This window comes from Siniperca chuatsi, linkage group LG19, assembly GCF_020085105.1.
Source record: "Siniperca chuatsi isolate FFG_IHB_CAS linkage group LG19, ASM2008510v1, whole genome shotgun sequence".
Taxonomy (NCBI): domain Eukaryota; kingdom Metazoa; phylum Chordata; class Actinopteri; order Centrarchiformes; family Sinipercidae; genus Siniperca; species Siniperca chuatsi.
Genome location: NC_058060.1, coordinates 24,877,551 through 24,899,880, shown reverse-complemented (window position 1 = coordinate 24,899,880; position 22,330 = coordinate 24,877,551). Strand labels below are relative to the sequence as shown.

The 22,330-nt window shown below is 41.4% G+C and overlaps 2 protein-coding genes across 6 annotated transcripts in view; both read left to right on the top strand.

The window, feature by feature from the left end:
- LOC122866462 (protein NLRC3-like) overlaps positions 1 to 22,330 on the top strand; it is an 876,731-nt gene that overhangs the window by 826,136 nt on the left and 28,265 nt on the right. The window lies entirely within an intron of this gene.
- On the top strand, positions 4,547 to 20,360 carry LOC122866465 (protein NLRC3-like). The gene is made up of 7 exons (XM_044176166.1): positions 4,547 to 4,740; positions 12,244 to 12,393; positions 12,614 to 12,733; positions 13,882 to 14,117; positions 14,295 to 16,092; positions 18,238 to 18,411; positions 19,622 to 20,360. Exons 2-7 carry the CDS (start codon positions 12,263 to 12,265, stop codon positions 19,695 to 19,697), a joined length of 2,535 nt encoding a protein of 844 aa, XP_044032101.1. The 5' UTR covers positions 4,547 to 4,740; positions 12,244 to 12,262; the 3' UTR covers positions 19,698 to 20,360.

Below are 22,330 nucleotides of genomic sequence, written 5' to 3'. Positions count from 1 at the left end.
TATTTATTTGGAGCCCAGGTGTGTGTGTTTGTGTTTGTGTGTGTGTGTGTGGGTGCGAGTTAGTTTCTACAATGACTTGAGAAGAAGCCATGTATTAAAAATATCACATTTATGCTGCAGAACTGTTTTGAGGAACTGATGGTTTGTGTTGTGGACTATCCGGCTTGCCGTAGGGCACGGTGTGCCGGGGTGCGAATCGGATTAGCAATAAGAATCCCTCTGAATCCAAAAAGCTTTATGTAGATCTCCTGTATATGAGTTGAAAACAGACTGTCTGGGTCTCTTGGTTCTGTTGTTTTATTTGTAGTTTGGCAGATTTTTGTTGTGTTTTATTTTTTTCTCTCTATGACATATAAATGCATATAAAACTGTGAAAATTCATTGTGTTCAGTTAAAGGGTGAGTTTTAGGTTAGTTTTTTTTGCATGTTAATCTAATTTGTTCAATTATGGATGATTTCTCCTTTCTCCATCTCTTCTCACCTACACACACACACACGTATATATATATATATAAATATAAAATATATATAATCTCGCTCTCAGGGTCTTTCACAAATCCATTATTCGAAATGCTTCATGTTCTTATTTCCTGAGTTGCAACTTGTTCTTTCCAAGTCCTGATTATTTTGTCTTTTTTTTTTTTAAATACTGATTCAGAACTGTCAATCACTACATTTAGCACTTGACTGTGAACTCGCCATCACCTAACAGATTAAAGATGTCGTTGGTTTTTGGTGTTTTAAAGCCGGAATACTGTTGACATCTTCGCTCCGCTCTCCCCTCTCGCCGGACATTTTGGTTCAAACCTTTTCTGTTTTCTGTCTTGGTTTAACCCTCGTGTAACTTTCTGTCCTGGTCAGAGGTCAAAGGGAACGTCAGAGAGGTTAAAACCTCCTCAAACACAAACACACACAGATGCTTGCCCTCAGTCAGAAAGCATTAACACGCAGTCATGTGGAAAACCTTTTAATTTCCTGTGGTTGTGTTTCCATCCTTCCTTCCATCCTCTCGTCTGTCCTCTCCTCCCCCAGCTGTTAGTAAAACATGACAGTGTTTCACAAAGTCAAGAGATGTAAACCTGTTCTGTATTCAACCCAATAAGAAAAAGCAATAAAGATTATATTAAGGAAAGGTGTGTGAATCAAATGCTGTCGATGGCTTTGTCTTTCTTTACCACTGTTGCACTTACGTAGCATTTATTCAGGTACTTTTAGAGGTTGAAGTGTAGTTTACAGACGTGCAGGAAAAGCATTTTTAGACAATAAACTGTGTATAAATTTAGTTTTCTGGAAAGAGATACAGTGGTGTGCAAAGGTGTTCGCCCCCTTCCTGATTTCTTATTCTTTTGCATGTTTGTCACTTTAATGTTTCAGATCATCAAACAAATTTAAATATTAGTCAAAGATAACACAAGTAAACACAAAATGCAGTTTTTAAATGAAGGTTGTTATTATTAAGGGAAAACAAAATCCAAACCTACATGGCCCTGTGTGAAAGTGATTGCCCCCTAAATCTAATAACTGGTTGCTCCACCCTTAGCAGCAACAACTGCAACCAAGTGTTTGTGATAACTTGCAATGAGTCTTTTACAGCGCTGTGGAGGAATTTTGGCCCACTCATCTTTGCATCTTTTGCATCGAAACCCTCCAATGTGGCTGAATTACAACAATCCTGCAAAGATGAGTGGGCCAAAATTCCTCCACAGCGCTGTAAAAGACTCATTGCAAGTTATCGCAAACGCTTGATTGCAGTTGTTGCTGCTAAGGGTGGCCCAACCAGTTATTAGGTTTAGGGAGCGATCACTTTTTCACACAGGGCCATGTAGGTTTGGATTTTGTTTTCCCTTAATAACAACCTTCATTTAAAAACTGCATTTTGTGTTTACTTGTGTTATCTTTGACTAATATTTAAATTTGTTTGATGATCTGAAACATTCAAGTGTGACAAACATGCAAAAAAATAAGAAATCAGGAAGGGGGCAAACACTTTTTCACACCACTGTATGTTATTTGGTATTAATTATTGGCAAAAGAGAAAAGCTTAATTTAAACCCAAGTCAATAATAATTATTGGAAATAATAATAAACTTTATTTATAGAGCACAATGGTTTCACACAGAGAGAAATAAAACACCACAGTGAATGATAAAATACATAAAAACCAATAAAACAAACAGGCAGCTTTCTGATAAATATGTGTCTTGAGAAGAGACTTAAAAGAAGACACTGACTCAGAAAACCTTGTGTCTTCGGGCAAGTTGTTCCAGAGCCTCGGGGCCCTGATAGCAAAAGCTCTGCCCCCCTTAGTTTTCATCCTTAGCTCCTGTCCTGTGGAACCAGATCCCAGTCTGGGTTCGGGAGCCAGACCCCATCTCCACATTTAAGAGTAGGCTTAAGACTTTCCTCTTTGATAAAGCTTATAGTTAGAGCTGGCTCGGGTGAGTCCTGAACCATCCCTTAGTTATGCTGCTATAGGCCTAGACTGCCGGGAGACTTCCCATGATGCACCTCTTTCCTCTCTCCTCCTCTCCCTCTCCGTCTGTATGCATTTTTATCCCATTACTGCATGTTACTAACTCGACATCTTCTCTCTCCCGTGGTTTTGTGCTTTCTCGTTTCTCTCTTCTCTCCTTCTGTCGCTTTCAGCAGGTATTTCTGCCTCCAGAGCTGCAGAGTCTGGATCGGTGGTTGTGGGCCGCCTGCTGCCCCCGTGTTCCTGCAGAGTCTGGATCGGTGGTTGTGGGCCGCCTGCTGCCCCCGTGTTCCTGCAGAGTCTGGATCGGTGGTTGTGGGCCGCCTGCTGCCCCCGTGTTCCTGCTCGACAACTGCTACTACAGCTGTTGTTATTGGCTTTTTTACTAATACTGACATTATTATTCCTATGATTGTCATTCCTATTATTATTACTTTATTAATATTAATGTTACTACTACCATTACATTATTATTATTACCATCTGGGATTTGTTTGGTCTCTGTAAATAATATTATAAAGAGTACGGTCTAGACCTGCTCTAAAGGAAAAGTGCAATGAGATAACTTCTGTTATGAATTGGCGCTATATAAATAAAATGTAATTGAATTCAACACTTTGACACAAAACCACCGTCCAACTGGCAGCAACAACGGAAATTAACATAAAATAATGTAAAACAAAAAGTAGGTTAAAGCTCCAGAAAAAGCTATTAAGTGACCTTGAGTTAAGATTACTCAGTCACAAAGAATCAACAGCATCATCCCCAAACATGTTAACTGATTAAAAACGGGGGTTTCCTGTGCTGAGATGAACTGTTTGTGTTCCCTGTAAGTCTGTAACAGAACACATTCAGTTCATTTAGTTTAAAGCACTTTAGTTGGAACTTAAACAAAACTCATTTATTTACATCATTTAAACACAATTTAAGTTCCAACATTTAGACCAAAACTCATTTTAATTCAGTCTGTTGAAGTCACGAGAGACGCTCATAAGCACGCGCACGGAGACAGAGTCACATGATTTCTTGTAAATCGAGGTCTGGGAGGAAACCTGAAAGTGAAAGTGTTACTTTACTTAAACTGTTAGTTCAGACTCCATGTTGAGTCGACAGAGCAGGAGGAGGAAACTGAAGGCTGAGGCAGGGTGAGTGTTAATCCAACATTTTTATTATTTTCCCGTCAAAGTCTGTGAGTCGGTTTCCTCCCTGTGGACTGTAGAGGAAAGAAATGTGAGAATGACCAGTTTGACTCATCTGTGGACACAAAGTCGTGATGTATACTGCGCGCGCTGCTTCCTGTTGTCAGTCTTGTTTGAGACTCTTGAACAGACTGGTTTCCTAAACTCTTGTGTTCTGCGCTCACAGTCAGTGGCTGCTTTTCATTATGCTGACGTGAAGAAGAAGAAGAAGAAGAATGCAGAATAATACATCTGCGGTCTCTTCCTCGCGTCTTTAAGGCCGGGGATCGATCATACACTGAATGACAAACTTAATTAAAAAAAATGAATACGTTTGTTCCTCTCTCTCTCCCTCTCTCTCTCTCTCTCTCTCTTTTAATCTGATCACATTCACACAGAGTTGCTCAGTGTTTCACTTAACGCTGCTGGACTTTCAGCCAACGCTTCCTCTCATGGATCAGAATCAGAATCAGAATCAGAAATACTTTATTGATCCTGAAGGGAAACTCTTTGTTACAGTAGCTCGTCTTAACGTCAGTGCACACAGGAGAAAGTACTAGAAAAAAAAAAAAAATAAATAAAACACTATAAAACAGGTCAGAATAAATTAAGTATCCTGTCGGTATAAGTATAAGATAAACTAAGTGTCAAGTACCAAGTGGGTTTACTGGTTGGTGATGAAAGTACAGTCTAAATACAATCTAAAATACAATGTAATAAATAATGTTAATAAGCGGAGGTGCATGTGACACGGTCGTGTGAGGGACGGGTGTGTGAGGGACAGGTGTGCAGAGGGGGACAGATGTGCAGAGGGGGACAGATGTGCAGAGGGGGACAGGTGTGCAGAGGGGGACCAAAACTCATTTTAATTCAGTCTGTTGAAGCCACGAGAGACGCTCATAAACACAACATGTTAAACAGCTGATCTGTGTGAGCGACACACACACACACACACACGCACGCATGCGCACGGAGACAGTCGTGTGATTTCCTGTAACTGGAGGGAACCTGAAGCTGAAAGTGTTCAGTTAGTTCAGACTCCATTTTGAGTCGACAGAGCAGGAGGAGGAAACTGAAGGCTGAGGCAGGGTGAGTGTTAATCCAACATTTTTATTATTTTACCGTCAAAGTCTGTGAGTCGGTTTCCTCCCTGTGGACTGTAGAGGGAAGAAACTGCTTCCTGTTGTCAGTCTTGTTTGTGACTCTTGAACAGACTTGTTTCCTAAACTCTTGTGTTCTGCGCTCACAGTCAGTGGCTGCTTTTCATTATGCTGACGTGAAGAAGAAGAAGAATGCAGAATAATACATCTGCGGTCTCTTCCTCGCGTCTTTAAGGCCGGGGATCGATCATACACTGAATGACGCACTTAATAAAACTCGTACTGCCCCGCCCACATCCAGTACGTCAACCGTGCTGCGTTCAGGACAAGTGGGAACTTCGGATGCTTACCAACGTCACGTATTTACTGCATTAACGACACGTGTGAACTGTAGGGTTTCTAGCGCGTGTATTTTCGAGGTCTGCATTGGCGGAATAAACAGCTGTTAGGCAGCCAACAGGGTGACGTTGTTTTTACCATTTTAAAACCAAGCATGTTCTTATTAAAGGCACAATCATCTCAATCATCGCTTATGACCCACTAGGAGCGTGTGGCGTGTCTGTATCTGCAGAGACGCTGCCCTCTGCCTGTGTTTTCATAGTTTTTCTTATTAGTTTGCTGTTTTCGGGACGTTTCTGGGCGCCAACCAGCCAACAACATGCATTCAAACCCTTACTTACAAAAGTATATGAGTATAATCAGCTAAAGTTACTTAAAGTGTGACAGTGAGAGGCGTCCCTGTGCAGTAAAACGCTTCCTGTCAGTGTTTTATTATATCTGATGTTTCTGGATTCATATTCCTGCTGCATTCATGTGTGTGTTGCATTTTACTGCTGCAGATGTTTCAGGTTGAGCTCATTTTAACTGCTTTATATACTGTTGGGTAGTTTAACCTGCAGCAATGCATCATGGTCTATAAGATCATCATGTGTTTGTAGCATCACTGTCCTGTGAGAACCACGTATCTCTAAAAAGTAGAAGTTCTTTTTGATATATTTTTAACCCAAAGTAACATCGCTGTACTGCAGCAGCACCACTGAGAAGTGTTCACACATTCAGGCCTCTCGCTCTTGTTGTCTGTGAGCTTCTGTGAAGCCGGCTAGTACTCATTATAAAAATCCTCAGTGTTGCAACAATAATTAACCTTGATCTGTGTCTCAAACTATGCTGTGTTGGGTCACTGCCTAGTTTCACCTGAAACTGACCTAATTGTTTCCATGATGGCCCAGTAATCAGTAATCAGGCTTATTGTTTTCTGGCTGCACCTCCCTCATCACTGTTAAGTACCTGATTAGCATGTGATTGGCGTGACCATGGTGTTAATACACTGTGGTAAACTTTGGGCAGATTAAATCTCAGACCACCATTTCTGTTCAAAGAGGGGTTTTCTTTTTTCACAAAAATGGCTTCGTTGACTCCTCTTTCAAACCAACTCTTCTCTCTACTTAGACTCTTCACCTCGCTGTCTTCAAATGTGCGGTTTGTAGCTTTTAGATGCAAATGCACAGCGCTCTGCAATCCTGAGTTAGCGTGTCGTCTGTGCTGATAAAGTCTTTTGTGAAGTGGCTGTTTGGTCTCACCTGTGTACCGCTCTTTGCAGTTTTCCTCACTGCACTGAATGGAGTAAACTACATTGCTCTGTTTCTGTGTGGGTAACTTGTCCTTAATATGAAGGAGTTTCTGTCTTAAAGTGTTGCCTGGTTTAAAGAAAACAGGAACATCGTGCTGTCTAAAGATCCTTTGTAGTTTTTCAGACAGTCCAGATACATAAGGAATGGAGACACCGTTCCTTTTTGGTTCTGTTACACTTTTGTCCTGTTTTTTGGCTCTTTTAACTTTGTTGAGAGCCCAAGTAGGATAACCACAGGCTGAGAGTGCATTCTGGACATGCCTTTCCTCTTTCTTCTTACCCTCTGAGCCGGTGGGCACTTCTTGGGCTCTGTGCTGTAATGTCCGGATTACACCCAGCTTGTGCTGTAGTGGATGGTGTGAGTCAAAGAGCAAGTATTGATCCGTATGTGTTGGTTTCCTGTACACTTCTATCTGGAGCTTTCCGTCCTCTCCTCTGAGAGTAGAACAATCAAGAAAGGCCAAGCGGTTCTCTTTGGCGTCCTCTCGCGTGAACTTGATGTTGGGGTCCACAGTATTGATATGCTCTGAGAACGCTTCCAAGTCTTGTTTCTTGATTGACACAAAGGCGTCATCCACGTAGCGGTACCAATGACTTGGTGGTGTGCCCGGGAACGAGGACAATGCCTTCTTCTCAAACTGTTCCATGTACAGGTTGGCCACGATGGGAGAGACCGGAGAGCCCATAGCACAGCCGTGAATCTGTCTGTAGAAGTGTCCCCGGAATTGGAAGTAGGTTGTGTTGAGACAGATGTCTAATAGTTTGCATATGTGTTCAGGTGTAAGCTTGGTCCTTTGCTGCAAGGTGGAGTCCTCCTGCAGTCTTCTCATCACCGCTGTCACTGCTTCTGAGGTTGGGATGCAGGTGAACAAGGACACTACATCATAAGAAACAATTACGTCATCTGGGTCCAACTGGAGATGTTTCACTTTGTCCACAAATTTCTGTGTGTTTTCCACATGATGTACTGTGTCCCCCACCAACGGAGCCAAGATTGTAGTCAAATGTTTGGCTACGTTGTATGTGATGGAATCTGTGCTGCACACGATGGGTCTGAGTGGAACATTCGCTTTGTGAATTTTGGGAAGGCCATAGATGCAGGGAATGGCTTCCCCAGGGTATAGTCTGTAGTACAGAGGCATGTCTATCACCTCCTCCTTCTCAAGCTTCTGTAGACAGTCTATAACCTTCTTCTTGTAGCCATTGGTTGGATCTCTTTTAAGTTTTTGATATGTGGTTGTGTCTTCAAGAAGGTTGTTGACCTTGGTTCCATAATCGGCTGTGTTCAGAATCACAGTGCAGCGACCCTTGTCTGCTGGTATAATGTTTATGCTGTGATCCTTCTGCAGTGCTGAGAGTGCCCTCCTCTCTTCGGATGTAATGTTGGAAGGAGGTGGTTTGGCACTCTTTAATGTTGCAGTGACACGTAGCCTCAGGTCTGCAGCCTCTGCTTCAGTCATCTTGTTCTTCCTAATGGCTGTTTCTGTGGCTGTGATGTAGTTCACTGTAGGGATGTGGTTGGATGTAACTGAAAAGTTGAGCCCTTTGGAGAGCACATCTTTTTCCGCCTGTGTCAGGATGCGGTCTGATAAGTTTTTTGGGACGGAGGGACTACACCGTCTTTAAATCCAGAAGTTTTCAGACAGGTGATCGGTGTCTGTGACCTCTGACCTCTAATGTTATGTCTCAGTGACCGTGCAGATCCTGTTTAAGACATTAGCAGCCGCTCACATCCAGATCAGATAGTGATGGTGTGAGCGAGCAGTGACCTCAGGTTTCCTCTGCATCCAAGGGAGACAAACACTCACAGATCTGCCTGCTCCCTTCAAATCATCCACCTCAGCACAAACACCACACTGGAAACACAAAACATCACATGTTCTGCACTCAGATTTATATTTAGTCAAAGCGAACAGGTATCAAGTGTCCGAAATAAAAGGACTGATAGTGAAGAAGAGTTTAGGTTCACAGGTGAAAATCTTGTTATATCTAGTTTTGTGGATTGTCATGTTTTCAGATCAGTTGACGAGGGAAAGAAAGAAAACAAGGAAAGACAGAGAGATCGCATTCATTTTGAATGTAAAATATAATTCTGCAAAGTAACCAGCCATCAGATAATTGTAGTGGAGAAAAAGTCCCATATTTCCTTTTTCTCTCATTAAACCTACATGATATCATAGTTTTAACTCCCCAACAGGTCAAACACATAAAGATCTTAACACTTTCAAAACAGTAATTTCTTTAAAACAAGTACTTTTATTGCAAAAACATGTTTAACTTTACTAAATTTAAAATGCTGAACTTGGAGTATTTTTACATGATAGTACCGATACTCTGAGATGTAGTGGAGTAGAAGTAATATAAAGTTGAATAAAATGGAAATACTCAAGTAATGTACAAGTACCTCAAATTTATGCTTAAGTACAGTACTTGAGTAAATGTACGTAGTTACGTTCCGCGTGCACAAGAACACAGCAGGAACTTTAAAGTTGCTCTCCGTCGTGTGTGATTATGTTTAAGGCCAAATTTAAGGTGTATGTGTGTGATCTGTGTAGGGTAACGGTGCAAAGTTTAAAGAGTTAGTTGCATGCAAAGACTCCCTGTCTGTGTGGAGCGTAACGTTAACTAGCATCAACTTAGCATGTGGCTACCAAATAACCTGAAAGATGAAAACACATCACAATAATAAACCTCAATGAAAAACCAAATCAATACATGTAATGTCACATCACGAAAGTTAAGCAGTCCTGTGCTTAGTGTGTACACTGTTAACTGGGCATAATATAGCTTCACATAGCTTAAGTTACACTACCAGTCCATGGAGGGAAAAGAGGCTGCCTTGGTGCTGTTGTTAGCTGGCGATCAGTCTATTGTAGACGGGCCAAGCTGGAAAGTCTTTGTGGTTGTGATGTGGAAAAGTCTTTGCTGTGCAGTGTCTGCTTGTAGAGATCGGAGGAAGCTGGTTGCTCTGTTCTTTGATCTCCTTACAATTAGCTCGGCGCTAAGTGGCTCTCTGTTGCTTGTTAAAATTTAGCTGGCAGACGTTGTGTCGTAGCCGCTGGCGCTAACTTAACTTGGTTACAAAGATCTTACGCAGGCCTGCGCGTTGCTGCAGTAAGAGATAGAGTTTGGTTCTACTGTGTGTCTGCACAGAGCAGGAGACACGGGGAGACAGCTAGTAGCTGTTTGCAGCAGCAGAAGAGTCCAGGAGAAAGAGAGCGAACTGAAGGTGAGCTGCGGTTTTGTTGACCTGGTGACATCACAGGTCACAGGTCACACTGAAAAATTATAGCTGAGAGTTCATGCATAGGTGTGAATTCCTGTAGGATTGTGGGAAACTGAGTTCAATGGCTCCGTTTCATAATAAAAGTTCAGTTCAGGTCACACAAATGATCATATTCACCTGTGGAGTCCCAGTGAACAGTAAGTAAAGTTTGTTTACTGGATCTGTGTACATCTGAAACAAAATCTCTACGCTGTAGTTTCGGTCCTTGTCTTTTACCAGCTGGAAGTGCAATCTGAGCTCTTCGTACTGGTCAACCACCCGATTCAGACACGCGCTGACAGCTAGCCACCTTGTGTCTGGAGGATTTTTAGTGGAACTTATCCAGCGTTTATCATTTCATAGAGTTGCTTGTAGTTTTACTGGCGGAGAGTACCGTGTGAGTTTGCGAAATCTGTTATTCTACATTTCTTAGCAACACACGCATTGCATACAAGTAACACAGCTGAATCAAGTGGCGCACACTTTTCACAACACAACGTTAGGGTTGTGTTTCTAAAAGTTTGTGAGAAGTGAATGGTTCTTGCTGCACATAGTATTGCATCCGTCGGTTGAGAGCCCGATGCATCATTTTGGACACAGCTTGGATTCTTGAAAAAAATCTGCAATGTGTCTGTTATTGAATTGGCATCTTCACCGTCTAACCTAATGATGCCAGTAAAAGTAGACACAGTTGTGTTTGGCTGTAATATGGTATTATAACAGCAAGTTTTTGCATGCCCACGCCGGTACTTTCATAGATAATTAATGAATACAGTTCTTCCCTTTATATCCTCTTTGAAGCTTGAGCTGCATGTATGGGCCGATTACGTGTATACGAGAGCTAAGTATTTTGTCATGTGCACTTTGATGTCCTGTGCAATTTTGTCATGCGTCATGTTTCTCCCCGGGGTTGCTAGCTAGCTAGTTGTTAACTTGTTTGCTTCGCTAACTAGGGGTGTCCAGTGCAACTCAACCCCTTTGGAAAACTCCCGGAAATCTTTGAAACTAACCACTGTCAATATAAAATAAAGACAGATTCAGCAACTGCATGGCTTATTTCTCGCCTCAAATGTTTTCATAAACACATTTTGGTGAACTATTTTTGTAATATAAAGGAAAGTTTCCAAACGAGCCACTATGTCGGTGCGGTCTGAAATCCTGCTAATGTCTTCGGTCGCCTGCTTTCACTTATTTTGAAACGAAGTCCTCAAATCAGCATCAGAGTATTTACAGAGATTAGAGACTGAACAGTTTCTGTCCCACTGCAGGAGCGGACTAAACCATGTGCACCTTTGAATGGGGGGCTGAGAGGCTCTACTATTGTTTTAGATACAAGAAATAATCTGTCAGACTATTTATTGAGCCATCGATAATAGTTTATTACAATATTCAAGTTTCAAAATTGCAGATAAAAACAAACTTTTAACTTCATTATTTGAGGGGCCTCCAAATGTTGGCGCCCCGGGTACTTAGTTCCACTATTCCCCTCCGTCCCGGCCCCTGGATCTGACAAAAACAGAAATAAATGCAAGACTGCGTTCATCCAGTCCTAACATACATTTACAACTGTGGAGAATAAAAACACAATAAAACTAAAAGCTCACTTCCTGTCACTTCGACAAATATGGATTCTGCTGTTTCTGGTTTTACAAACTATTTGTACATTACGGCTAAAAGTTCAGCACCTGTTTTTCATTTGTGCATCTTGACATTCTGCTTGAGGGGAAACAACATGCTGAATAATGATAATCATTAACAGACTGATATCCTGCAGACAGTAATTCAAAACTTTTACACAAAACCGCCATCCAACTGGCAGCAGCAACGGAAATTAACTTAAAATAAAAATAATGTAAATCAAAAAGTAGGTTAAAGCTCCAGAAAAAGCTATTAAGTGACTTTGAGTTAAGATTACTCAGTCACAAAGAATCAATAGCATCATCCCCAAAAATGTTAACTGATTAAAAACGGGGGTTTCCTGTGCTGAGATGAACTGTTTGTGTTCCCTGTAAGTCTGTAACAGAACACATTCAGTTCATTTAGTTTAAAGCACTTTAGTTGGAACTTAAACAAAACTCATTTATTTACATCATTTAAACATAATTTAAGTTCCAACATTTAGACCAAAACTCATTTTAATTCAGTCTGTTGAAGCCACGAGAGACGCTCATAAACACAACATGTTAAACAGCTGATCTGTGTGAGCGACACACACACACAGATGCACTGAAACAGTCATGTGATTCCAGTAAATAAGAACTGGGAGAAACCTGAAAGTGAAAGTGTTCAGTTAGTTCAGACTCCATTTTGAGACGACAGAGCAGAAGGAGGAAACTGAAGGCTGAGGCAGGGTGAGTGTTAATCCAACATTTTTATTATTTTACCGTCAAAGTCTGTGAGTCGGTTTCCTCCCTGTGGACTGTAGAGGAAAGAAATGTGAGAATGACCAGTTTGACTCATCTGTGGACACAAAGTCGCGATGTATACTGCGCGCGCTGCTTCCTGTTGTCAGTCTTGTTTGTGACTCTTGAATAAACTTGTTCCTCTTGATTCTCGTGTTCTGAGCTCACAGTCAGTGTTTCTGTTTCACCTCTCAGACTGACTGAAGACCAGAAGATGAGTGTTTGTGTGGAGGAAGAGGAGGACAGAGCAGAGTCTCCAGGATCCAGCTGTCTGTCTCTGAAGAGTGACTGGTCCAAAGGAAGCAATCCATTCTTCAGTAATGAACCTGGACCCTCAGACACAAAGTAAGAGAACTGACACTAACTCATTTTCAGTTTCCTCTGCTGATGCCATGTTTTCTGTTGATTCTGTGTTTGTATATTAAAATGTAATTGCTGCCTAAATTTAACAATCTTTTATCGACAGCAGCAGCAGTTTGTGTGTTTAGAGCTTCCTAAACAGCTTTCATCAAAGAATCTATCAAGGATTCATGTGATACGAATAAAAACATCTTGGTGTTTGCAGAGTTCAGTCCAACAGACGGAGAGCAGAGTCTCCAGGATCCAGCTGTCTGTCTCTGAAGAGTGACTGGTCCAAAGGAAGCAATCCATTCTTCAGTAATGAACCTGGACCCTCAGACACAAAGTAAGAGACTGTTTTTACTGTAAACTGAGCTGATGGAAGATGAAGCATTGAGGATGAAGACAAAATGCTAAAAGATTTATATTCATGATGCGGAACTATTAGTGCAGATACTGTTTCAAACTAAGATGGATCTCATTTTATTTCTTCAGCAAAACACCTGAGAACCTCCATTTCAGAATTTACTTTTCAAGAAAACATTCATATATTGTTGCCGTCATGTTGAAGTCACTGTAAAGATTTAGAACCATCCACAATCTGAAAGAATCTGCTTCAAACATGTCATTCATTTTCTCATATTTGTCCTCAGAATATTTAGTTGTTTGCTCTTCCTCAGATCAGCTGTTATGATCCACCAGATGCTTCTTGAATCAGTTCATTATAATTGTGCAACATGTGGTGAAAAAGCATTTGTAGAAAAGCTTTGCTCAGCTTGATTAACACTTTGCTTTGAAACATTAGTAAGTGGACCTTTGAGCTCAGATTCTCTCAGCCATATATTGTTCCTGAAGGTGAAGAACAAACATCCATGGGCAGCACGTATCTAAAAGTGATCTGCGGATGAAAAAAGGGGCAGAAAATGATCAAATGCAGAATTGGACCACTTCTGTTTTTTAGAATATTTGAATTGCATTTATACCTTCATTCAATAGTTGACAGTAGAGTGAAGGGAAACAAAGGGAAGGATATACAAAAAGGAAACTGTGGGACCTGCGACACCACTGTTACATGCTACGTGTCTTACACTGCTGGTCTTCCACAGTTATTCAGACCACTTCTAACCTCAGTTTAAACCTAACTAACTCAAGCTAAGCTGCCCAAAGTGACTGTAAAACAGTGAAGGACATAATCAGCTGTCTTTAATGGAAGGCTTTTACTGTGAAGTAGCTGCAGGAAGTGTTGAGTTTGTATTAATAACAAACTACAGGCAGATCACTAAATGTTTAATAAGACAGTCAGATAGGAAAAGCAGTTAATTAGTGTTTCTGAAAAGCAGGAGAGTTGAGATAAGAGGAACAATCATTGTCATTACAGACTGAAAGCTGAATGAAAACAGAAAAGTAACGACACTTTTACTGTTCTCTGTGAGCGTCTGAGCTTCGACACAGTGTCGTCCAAATCATTTTAGTTCTAAAGAAATGTCTTCACAGAGAGAGGAAGAGGAGTCATGTTTCTGTGGAGGAGCAGCCGTCCTGCTGTGCTTTGTGTCAGGACGTCCTGAAGGATCCGGTCTCTACCAGCTGTGGACACTGGTTCTGCAGACGGTGCATCACCTCATACTGGGACCAGTCTGCTTCATCAGGAGACTCCTCCTGTCCCCAGTGTGGAAAAACATCCAGAACAAGACCTGGACTGCAGACAGCCAGTCAGACCAGCACTGTACAGAGTAAGACTGTACACCTGTCTGCTGATGTCGTCATGTCTGAAAACAGGACTTTCAGTTTAATTACGGGGACATTTATTTTCATAATATTGTTGTGAATATCATAGATTCAAAAACACTTTTATTTATCTGTATTCTCGCTCTGTGTTCAGTCTCAGAATGTTTTTTCTTCTCTTTCAGCAGATAGTGGTCTGCAGGAGGTTTTAGATGAACATAAGATCAGTCTGAGGAGGAGATGTGAAAGTGTGACTGAAGGAAGTGATGAAACAGGAAGTGGAACCCTCCTCAACAGGATCTACACTGAGCTCTACATCACAGAGGGACAGAGTGAAGAGGTTAATACCCAACATGAGGTGAGGCAGCTTGAGACAGCTTCCAAGATGGAGACCCTCCATGACACTCCAATCAAGTGCCACGACATCTTTAAAGCCTTACCCGGCCAACAGAGACACATCAGAGTCGTTCTGACGAACGGCGTCGCTGGCGTTGGAAAAACCTTCTCGGTGCAGAAGTTCACTCTGGACTGGGCAGAGGGCTTGGAAAACCAAGACATCAGTCTGCTGATTCTGCTTTCGTTCAGGGAGCTGAACTTGATCAGAGATGCGCGGTACAGTCTTCTCAAGCTGCTCCATGTTTTCCATCCAACATTACAGAAGGTCACAGCAGAGAAGCTCGCCGTCTGTAAACTTCTGTTCATCTTTGACGGCCTGGATGAAAGCAGACTTTCACTGGATTTCCACAACAATGAGGTCGTGTCTGATGTCACACAGGAGTCATCAGTCAACGTGCTGCTGACAAACCTCATTAAGGGGAATCTGCTTCCCTCGGCTCTCGTCTGGATCACTTCCCGACCTGCAGCAGCCAATCAGATCCCTCCTTCATGTGTTGGCAGGGTAACAGAAGTACGAGGCTTCACTGATGCCCAGAAGGAGGAGTACTTCAGGAGGAGAGTCAGTGATGAAGAGCTGTCCAGCAGAATCATCTCACACATCAAAACATCCAGGAGCCTCCACATCATGTGTCTGATCCCAGTCTTCTGCTGGATCACTGCTACAGTTCTGGAGCACATGTTGACTACAGACCAGAAAGGAGAGCTGCCCAAGACCCTGACTGACCTGTACTCACACTTCCTGCTGGTTCAGACAAAGAGGAAGAAGCAGAAGTATGACGAGGGACATGAGACGAGTCCACAGGAGCTGATGGAGGCTGACAGGAAAGTTCTTCTGAAGCTGGGGAGGCTGGCGTTTGAACAGCTGAAGAAAGGAAATATCATGTTCTACCAAGAAGACCTGGAGCAGTGTGGTCTGGATGTCTCAGAGGCCTCGGTGTACTCAGGAGTTTGTACAGAGATCTTCAGAAGAGAGAGTGTGATCTTCCAGAAAACAGTCTACTGCTTTGTTCATCTGAGCGTTCATGAGTTTCTGGCTGCAGTCTACATGTTCCACTGTTACACCAACAGGAAGACAAAGGTACTGGAGGACTTCCTGGGGAAAGACTGGAAACACAAAGGCTCATCTCTAGATGTCTTCCTGATGAGAGCCATGGAGAAATCCCTGAAGAGTAAAAATGGCCACCTGGACCTGTTTGTCCGCTTCCTTCATGGCCTCTCTCTGGAGTCCAACCAGAGACTCTTAGGAGGCCTGCTGGGTCGGACAGACAACAGTCCAGAAATCATCCAGAGGGCCATCAACAACCTGAAGAAGATGAACAGTTATGAGATCTCTCCTGACAGAAGCATCAACATCTTCCACTGTCTGACGGAGATGAACGACCACTCAGTCCATCAGGAGATCCAAGAGTTCCTGAAGTCAGAGAACAGATCAGAGAAGAAACTCTTTGAGATCCACTGCTCAGCTCTGGCCTACATGCTGCAGATGTCAGAGGAGGTTCTGGATGAGTTGGACCTGAAGAAGTACAACACATCAGAGGAGGGAAGACAGAGACTGATTCCAGCTGTGAGGAACTGCAGAAAGGCTGTGTAAGTCCAGATGTGATTATCAACACTGTAAAGTAAAGCTGAAGCCATCAGTATTAGAGTAAAGATACACACTTTACACACATGCACAATATAAAACTTCCACACTATAAGTTTCCTAAACTAGTAATAAACCTGTTTATAAATAATTCTACATGTGTTAAACTACAAATGTCTACAAAATCATTTTTGTGTTTATAATCAATCAGAACAGCCGATCCGCTCTCCTATTGGATACTGAACAACTCGTTTCAGCATTAGTGCGATAAAATAAGTGAGGACAACAAACAGTACTCGTTCAGTTTCAGCGTGCGTTCTTCTCGCCAAACTGCCCAACACGTGAAGAAGAACAATAAGGAAGTTAACCACCATCAGATGAAGTCTAAAGTTAGATCAGTCTGGTAGATTAACGAGACTAAGAGCACAAACATGGTCTGTAAGATGCAACATCCATTTCATTGACGTTTTGGTGAAACATCTTAACAGCGCGATTTTATGTATAAATATGAGGTTATACTGTAAAAAAACGCTATTTTTCAGATGTGTATTCCTCGTTATCGAACGGGACAGGAGTATTTCTGTGGGAAATCCAGCAGGAAAACTTGAGGACTTCAGAGTTTGTGCGGAAAATGTTTTGACAGTCATCATTTAATCACATCAGCCTTTTTATTTTCACAGTGATACAGTGTCTGCACCATGTTTCTATAACATGTCTGATTATTGTTCTTTTCATACACAGACACACAGACATGTGATATCTGATCTGCTGGAACTAACATCACTTGAAGTTCAAGTTTTTTCATGAAAGCGTTCATGCAGTTATTGCTATTATAATTCTTCTCTGCAGTTTCTGAGCTATTTCATATGAAGGACTGTTCTGTCTATTTTCACAGTTGAGACAGTATCTATAACTATAGTTTGATTTGAGAGGATGTGAGGGGAGGCCATCCTCCCTGTTGAAGAACAAACAGAGCATCCCCCTCTCCATCCTCATTAAATAAAAGCTGCAACTTGCAAACAAATTGTTTAGTTCCAACGATGAATGTCTTTTCATGTGTTTTGCTACATTAGAAATGAGTTAGATTTACAAACAGTGAGGAAGCTCTCTCTCTGTCTACCTGTCTCTGGTAGGATTTGAATGGACTGGTCTGTAAACTGGTTTATTCCAAAGCTGCTTTAGTAATGTTCACTGATAGAGACCGTTTTTAAAGCTTGTCCCATTTTCTCACCTTTTCCATCTGGTCACCTTAATGTGAGAAATGATATCAGTTTGCAAACACAAACTGTCGGACAACGTGTTTCCTTTCTGCACCATTTCACATCAGTGACTCTAAAGGCAAGATATGTATGTAGAGAAAATAGCAGCACACATTTCCACTGTGGTTTTCATTGAGTTAGCAGCCAGTCTTTGTGTATTTAGCAGCTGATTTCCTCAGACAGCAGCTCATTACACAGTCAGCTGCTGGGACGGCCTCCAGGTTCATTCTGCCAGTGAAGGAGAGTTCAGTTCAGTGGAGGGATTTTTACCGTCACCGAGCTCAGAGGAGAAATTATATTGTTGTAGTCTTGTTTCCAAAACATTTACTTCAGCCAGGTGAACTCCACTTGGGAAGATACTGACTTACCCCTAAAAAAAAAAAAAGCTGCCATCATATACATCACCTATGCGTATTTATAACACAATATAAATAATTCAAATCCTTTGCATCAAAATGAGGTTTGGGGGTTTAGTTACTCTTAAAGAAAATGTGATGTCGTCTTTCTGTTGCTTTATTCTTTTGACATGTTTTTATTGATTCTGTCTATGTTCATATGTCGATTTATGTTTTTGCTTCTTTTAATGTTACTTTAACTTTGGCTTGCTCTTGTTTGGCCTTACTGTTTGGCACTTTGTAAGTGCTATATAAATAAAGTTATTATTATTATTAAATTAATTTAATGGGAGATGAAAAGCAGATGGGGTTACCTAATAAGATTCATTAAAGATGAATCCTCTCCCCCCAAAAGCTGCAATTTGGGCTTTCTGATGTTACTCAAGGACACTTTGACATGTAGACAGGAGGAGCTCAAGTTTCAAACCACAAACCTTGTGATCAATAAAGTGTCAGATTTTATTATACCTAAGTTTTATATTCTCCATCATCACAGACTTTCTGGCTGTCGACTCTCAGAGACTCACTGTGAAGTCGTGGCCTCAGCTCTGAAGTCCAACCCCTCCCATCTGAGAGAGCTGGACCTGAGTTACAACAACCTGCAGGGTTCAGGAGTGAGGCTGCTGTCTGCTGGACTGGCGAGTCCAAACTATAGACTGGAGACTCTGAGGTCAGTTCATGTATTTTTCCCCTGTCCAGTGTCCATATCTACCAAATTTGAATCCATGACAGAAGTTTTAAATTTCCTTCAGTTCTCGTTTTCTGGGTTTGTCTGAGCTCAGATCACAACAGATATTTTTAAAAGTTTGTCAGTCTGAACAGTTTGGCTCCAAATTGAGTCTGTACTCAATCTGGGTTGGTGTTATTAAGGAAACTGTGGGATTTATCCTTCAGTGTGCTGCGAAATTAAATCAAGATTTGTATTTTGTTACACGTGAGACACATCTATATATAAATAAAATAAAAGATCAACACATTTTCAGGAATAAAGTATTTTTATACATAACCTTCAGAACACAGTATTTTACAGGAACGTCTACATTTATACATAAAGACCCTCTCTCTAACATACAGACACAAACACACTCTAAAACTCACATACAGGAGCACAGAGACAGAGAAAGGTGTTTGAAGCATCGTGTCTGATCCGTCACCAACGACACTTCAACATGTAACGATGCTTCCTGTCAGAAAGTGATGTCACCATCTGTTCCGACTCCACCAATAAACAGGAGCATAAATAATACACGATATCTGTACGGGAAGGTACTAGGTTACATTTAAGATGAAGAGAACATGTCTCTCACTTTGCTCAGTGCTCCTTTGATCCAGTTATAAAGATGATTGAGGATGAAGCTCACAGTCAGTCAGCTGTGTGTTGATGGAGATGCCACAACATTCATACAACTATTCATGTCAACACAGATCAATAACATGCTGCTGATCTCAGTCAAGTCTGGAATGGTTTTCAGACATGTTGTTACTTTTGCTACTTTCATTTTCTTCCTATTTCTAATTCATAACAATTGTGTCATTTTATGAAAAATACTAAGACAGATGTTTTCTGTGGAGTTCCAAAACGGCCAATGTGAAATAAATAATGCTAAACAAAACTTTACAAACCTCTTTAACTTCTGATGTTCTCATTTCAAACCACAGATTTAGACTATTCTCATCACCACTGCTGACATTTGGATGATGTCTGCAGAAGGCTGACATGATGATGATCCACAATAACACCATGACAAAGTCACTCTACTCATTTTAGGGAGAAGCTCATTGATTAGGACAGCGTGATGTTGAGATACACATTTTAAACCTGAACACATCTGATCGGATTATTAATGGATTTTTATCTCCATCATTTATTCTTTATTCAGATTGAGGGGCTGCAGTTTGTCAGAGATCAGCTGTGCTTCTCTGGCCTCAGCTCTGAAGTCCAACCCTCCCATCTGAGAGAGCTGGACCTGAGTCTCAACAAGCTGCAGGATTCAGGACTGAAGCTGCTGTCTGCTGGACTGGAGAGTCCACACTGCAGACTGGAGAGTCTGAGGTCAGTTCACTCTTACTCTTACTATTGTAGATCTTAAATGTTTAATAATTTAACCTATTTTATGTTCAAATTTCCTTTTCATATTTTCATGTTTCTTGTGAATTTAGTCACAAAAAACTGTTAAGGCCTTTACTCATCAACAGCAACGTGAATAAACAGCACAAAATTGAGAATAATTTGGATGTGAATTTTGACGCGCCTGACTATTCACATCAAGCGCGACGAGATTTTGCGAAGAAATTGTTTAAAAAAACAAAAAACAAAACTTGCGCTACAGGAAAAAAACAATAATCAACATAAAGCGATGATGACCTGGTGCTCCTTTTACTTAATATAAAGGAAAGAAAATGAAATACCTGGGTACACCCAATACTGACAAGGAGAGGAGACTTGGTGAGTTTTTTTTATCCTTTTATAGAAGTATCCTTGTAGTGCTTTTGGAATTTGCCCCCTCTTCAAGGAGCATCTCTCCTCCGAGTAGCCAAGACAGAGCATTTCCTCACTAGTGGTTTTAACGCACAGTAAACTCCTGCGACACTATAGCCTCTTGTCGTTCCACAGTACAATTTCACATCGCTTACTCTGTTTTGTCAACTAGGCTATATAATATCCTTTTAAAGACAAAATAACTGAGCACTGGCTAGAGACAAATACATTTAAATAAATAGATGAATAAACAATATCCTGTGGTGGACAGAGTATTCAGATCATTTACTAAAGTAAAAGTACTAATACCACACTGTAAAAATACTCTCAGGGTGACCGCAGGGTCTTAAAAAGTATTAAATAAATATTATATTATTCTAAAAGTTGATAAATCAATTAAGTTACAATTTAGGCTCTTAAAGTATAAAAAAGTCTTGACGTCATTTTCCGAGGTATTAGATTTTGTGGCTTGTTTTCAGTATCAGGAATGGGATTTTCCGACCTGAAAATGTGACCCACGTGAATCATGCAGATGCAGATCCGTTAAAACTATGTTATGGTCGCGCTAGCTTCTCTGTCCTCTGCGTGTTTGACCGAGGGCGGGCTCAGCTCCTACACACAGCGGACAGCAGAGCAGAGCGGCCGCGGTGGAGACAGTGAACCAGGTGAACCAGGTGAAGTGAAGTTAACGTACTGGAGTTGACGACAACTCGAGCAAAAAGCAGAAAAGCCATTTTTCCACCTGCTTTGTCCACAGTTGTTGTTACAACCACAGCGCGCTTATTAAGCTAATTGTTACGAACAAGCTAAAATGAAAGCTATCTGTATGTAGCCTGACTGTGTATCTTAGTTTGCCACAAGTCTTAAAATTTCTTGTAAACTTAGCAGCTGGCTGAGACGGCAGCCCCCCCTCCAAACCAGCCCCTCCTCCCTCTACAAGCGGCACCTGCTGCCAGGTAGTGAATCTCAGCAGCAGCAGAGGGAGGAGGACAGAGGACAGCAGGAAGGACTGATACTGACTGATGTCTGAGTTCTTCGTTCTTTCTAAACTTCACTCAGCATGTTGATGTCAGGAATATTAGGTTTCTTTTACTGACACTTTAGATTTGTTTCCAGTGAGATATTATTGAGTGCATATAATGACTTTGCTGTTGTGAACTTTACTGTTGCTGCTCTAGAAACAATATTTAGTTATTTTTAACATATAAATCAATTCTTAATATGTTCAGAATGTATTCGTTTTTAAAATTGATAATGTAGCTGTTGCTACCGTGGGTTCCCCTGGCATAAAGACGGACGCAGCAGGGCATTTTACAGGTCACGTCTTATTTATTCAGACTGCTCACACACACATACTTTCAGCAATCAACAAAAACACTCAACCACAACGCCTCTTGCTTGCAGGCGCTGGTCGAGATCCTCTTCTTCTGTTCACAGTTTAAACAAAGAGTCCAAAGGTCCGCTTGCTGTCTGTGTGTGTGAGCGCCTCTGGTCCAGGATGCTACTGCATATAAAGGGAGAGCATAATTAGTCAACAAGACACAGCTGTGACACTTAGCTCTCCCTGTCGCTGCTCACCTGAGCCCCTCCCCCACCTGTCTCTCTGCAGCTGACAGCTAACTCACTGTTTTCTTGCTAATGTCTGAGTGTAATGTGACTACAACCTGTGTGTTGTTTTTTTTAAATAAATATTGTAATATTAGTCTAAAATTATGGGAAAATGCATAGTTTTTAGTCAGATAACATCACAGTTTCTTGGGGAGGACCCCCAAATTCCACGACCACACGACCCCCCCACCGCAACCACAGCACCGCGCCGAGCTCTGCCAATCACAAGCCTGATTACTGATATTACTCTTTCTAATAAAACCTGCACTGGGTTAGTCTCTCAGTTCATTCAACTCATAGTGGCGATGAGGTCATAAAGTGTGTGGAAAGGGTCCTAAAAAAGGTGTTAAAAGGTATTTAATTTGACTTAAGTTCATTAATGTAAAGCAGGATGTTGCTGCTGCAGCTGGTGGAGCTGGAGCTCATGTTGAACCGGTTTGTATCGGACTGCAGCTGATGATGCTTTTCATTCTGGATCCATCTGCTGATTCTTTTCTCCATC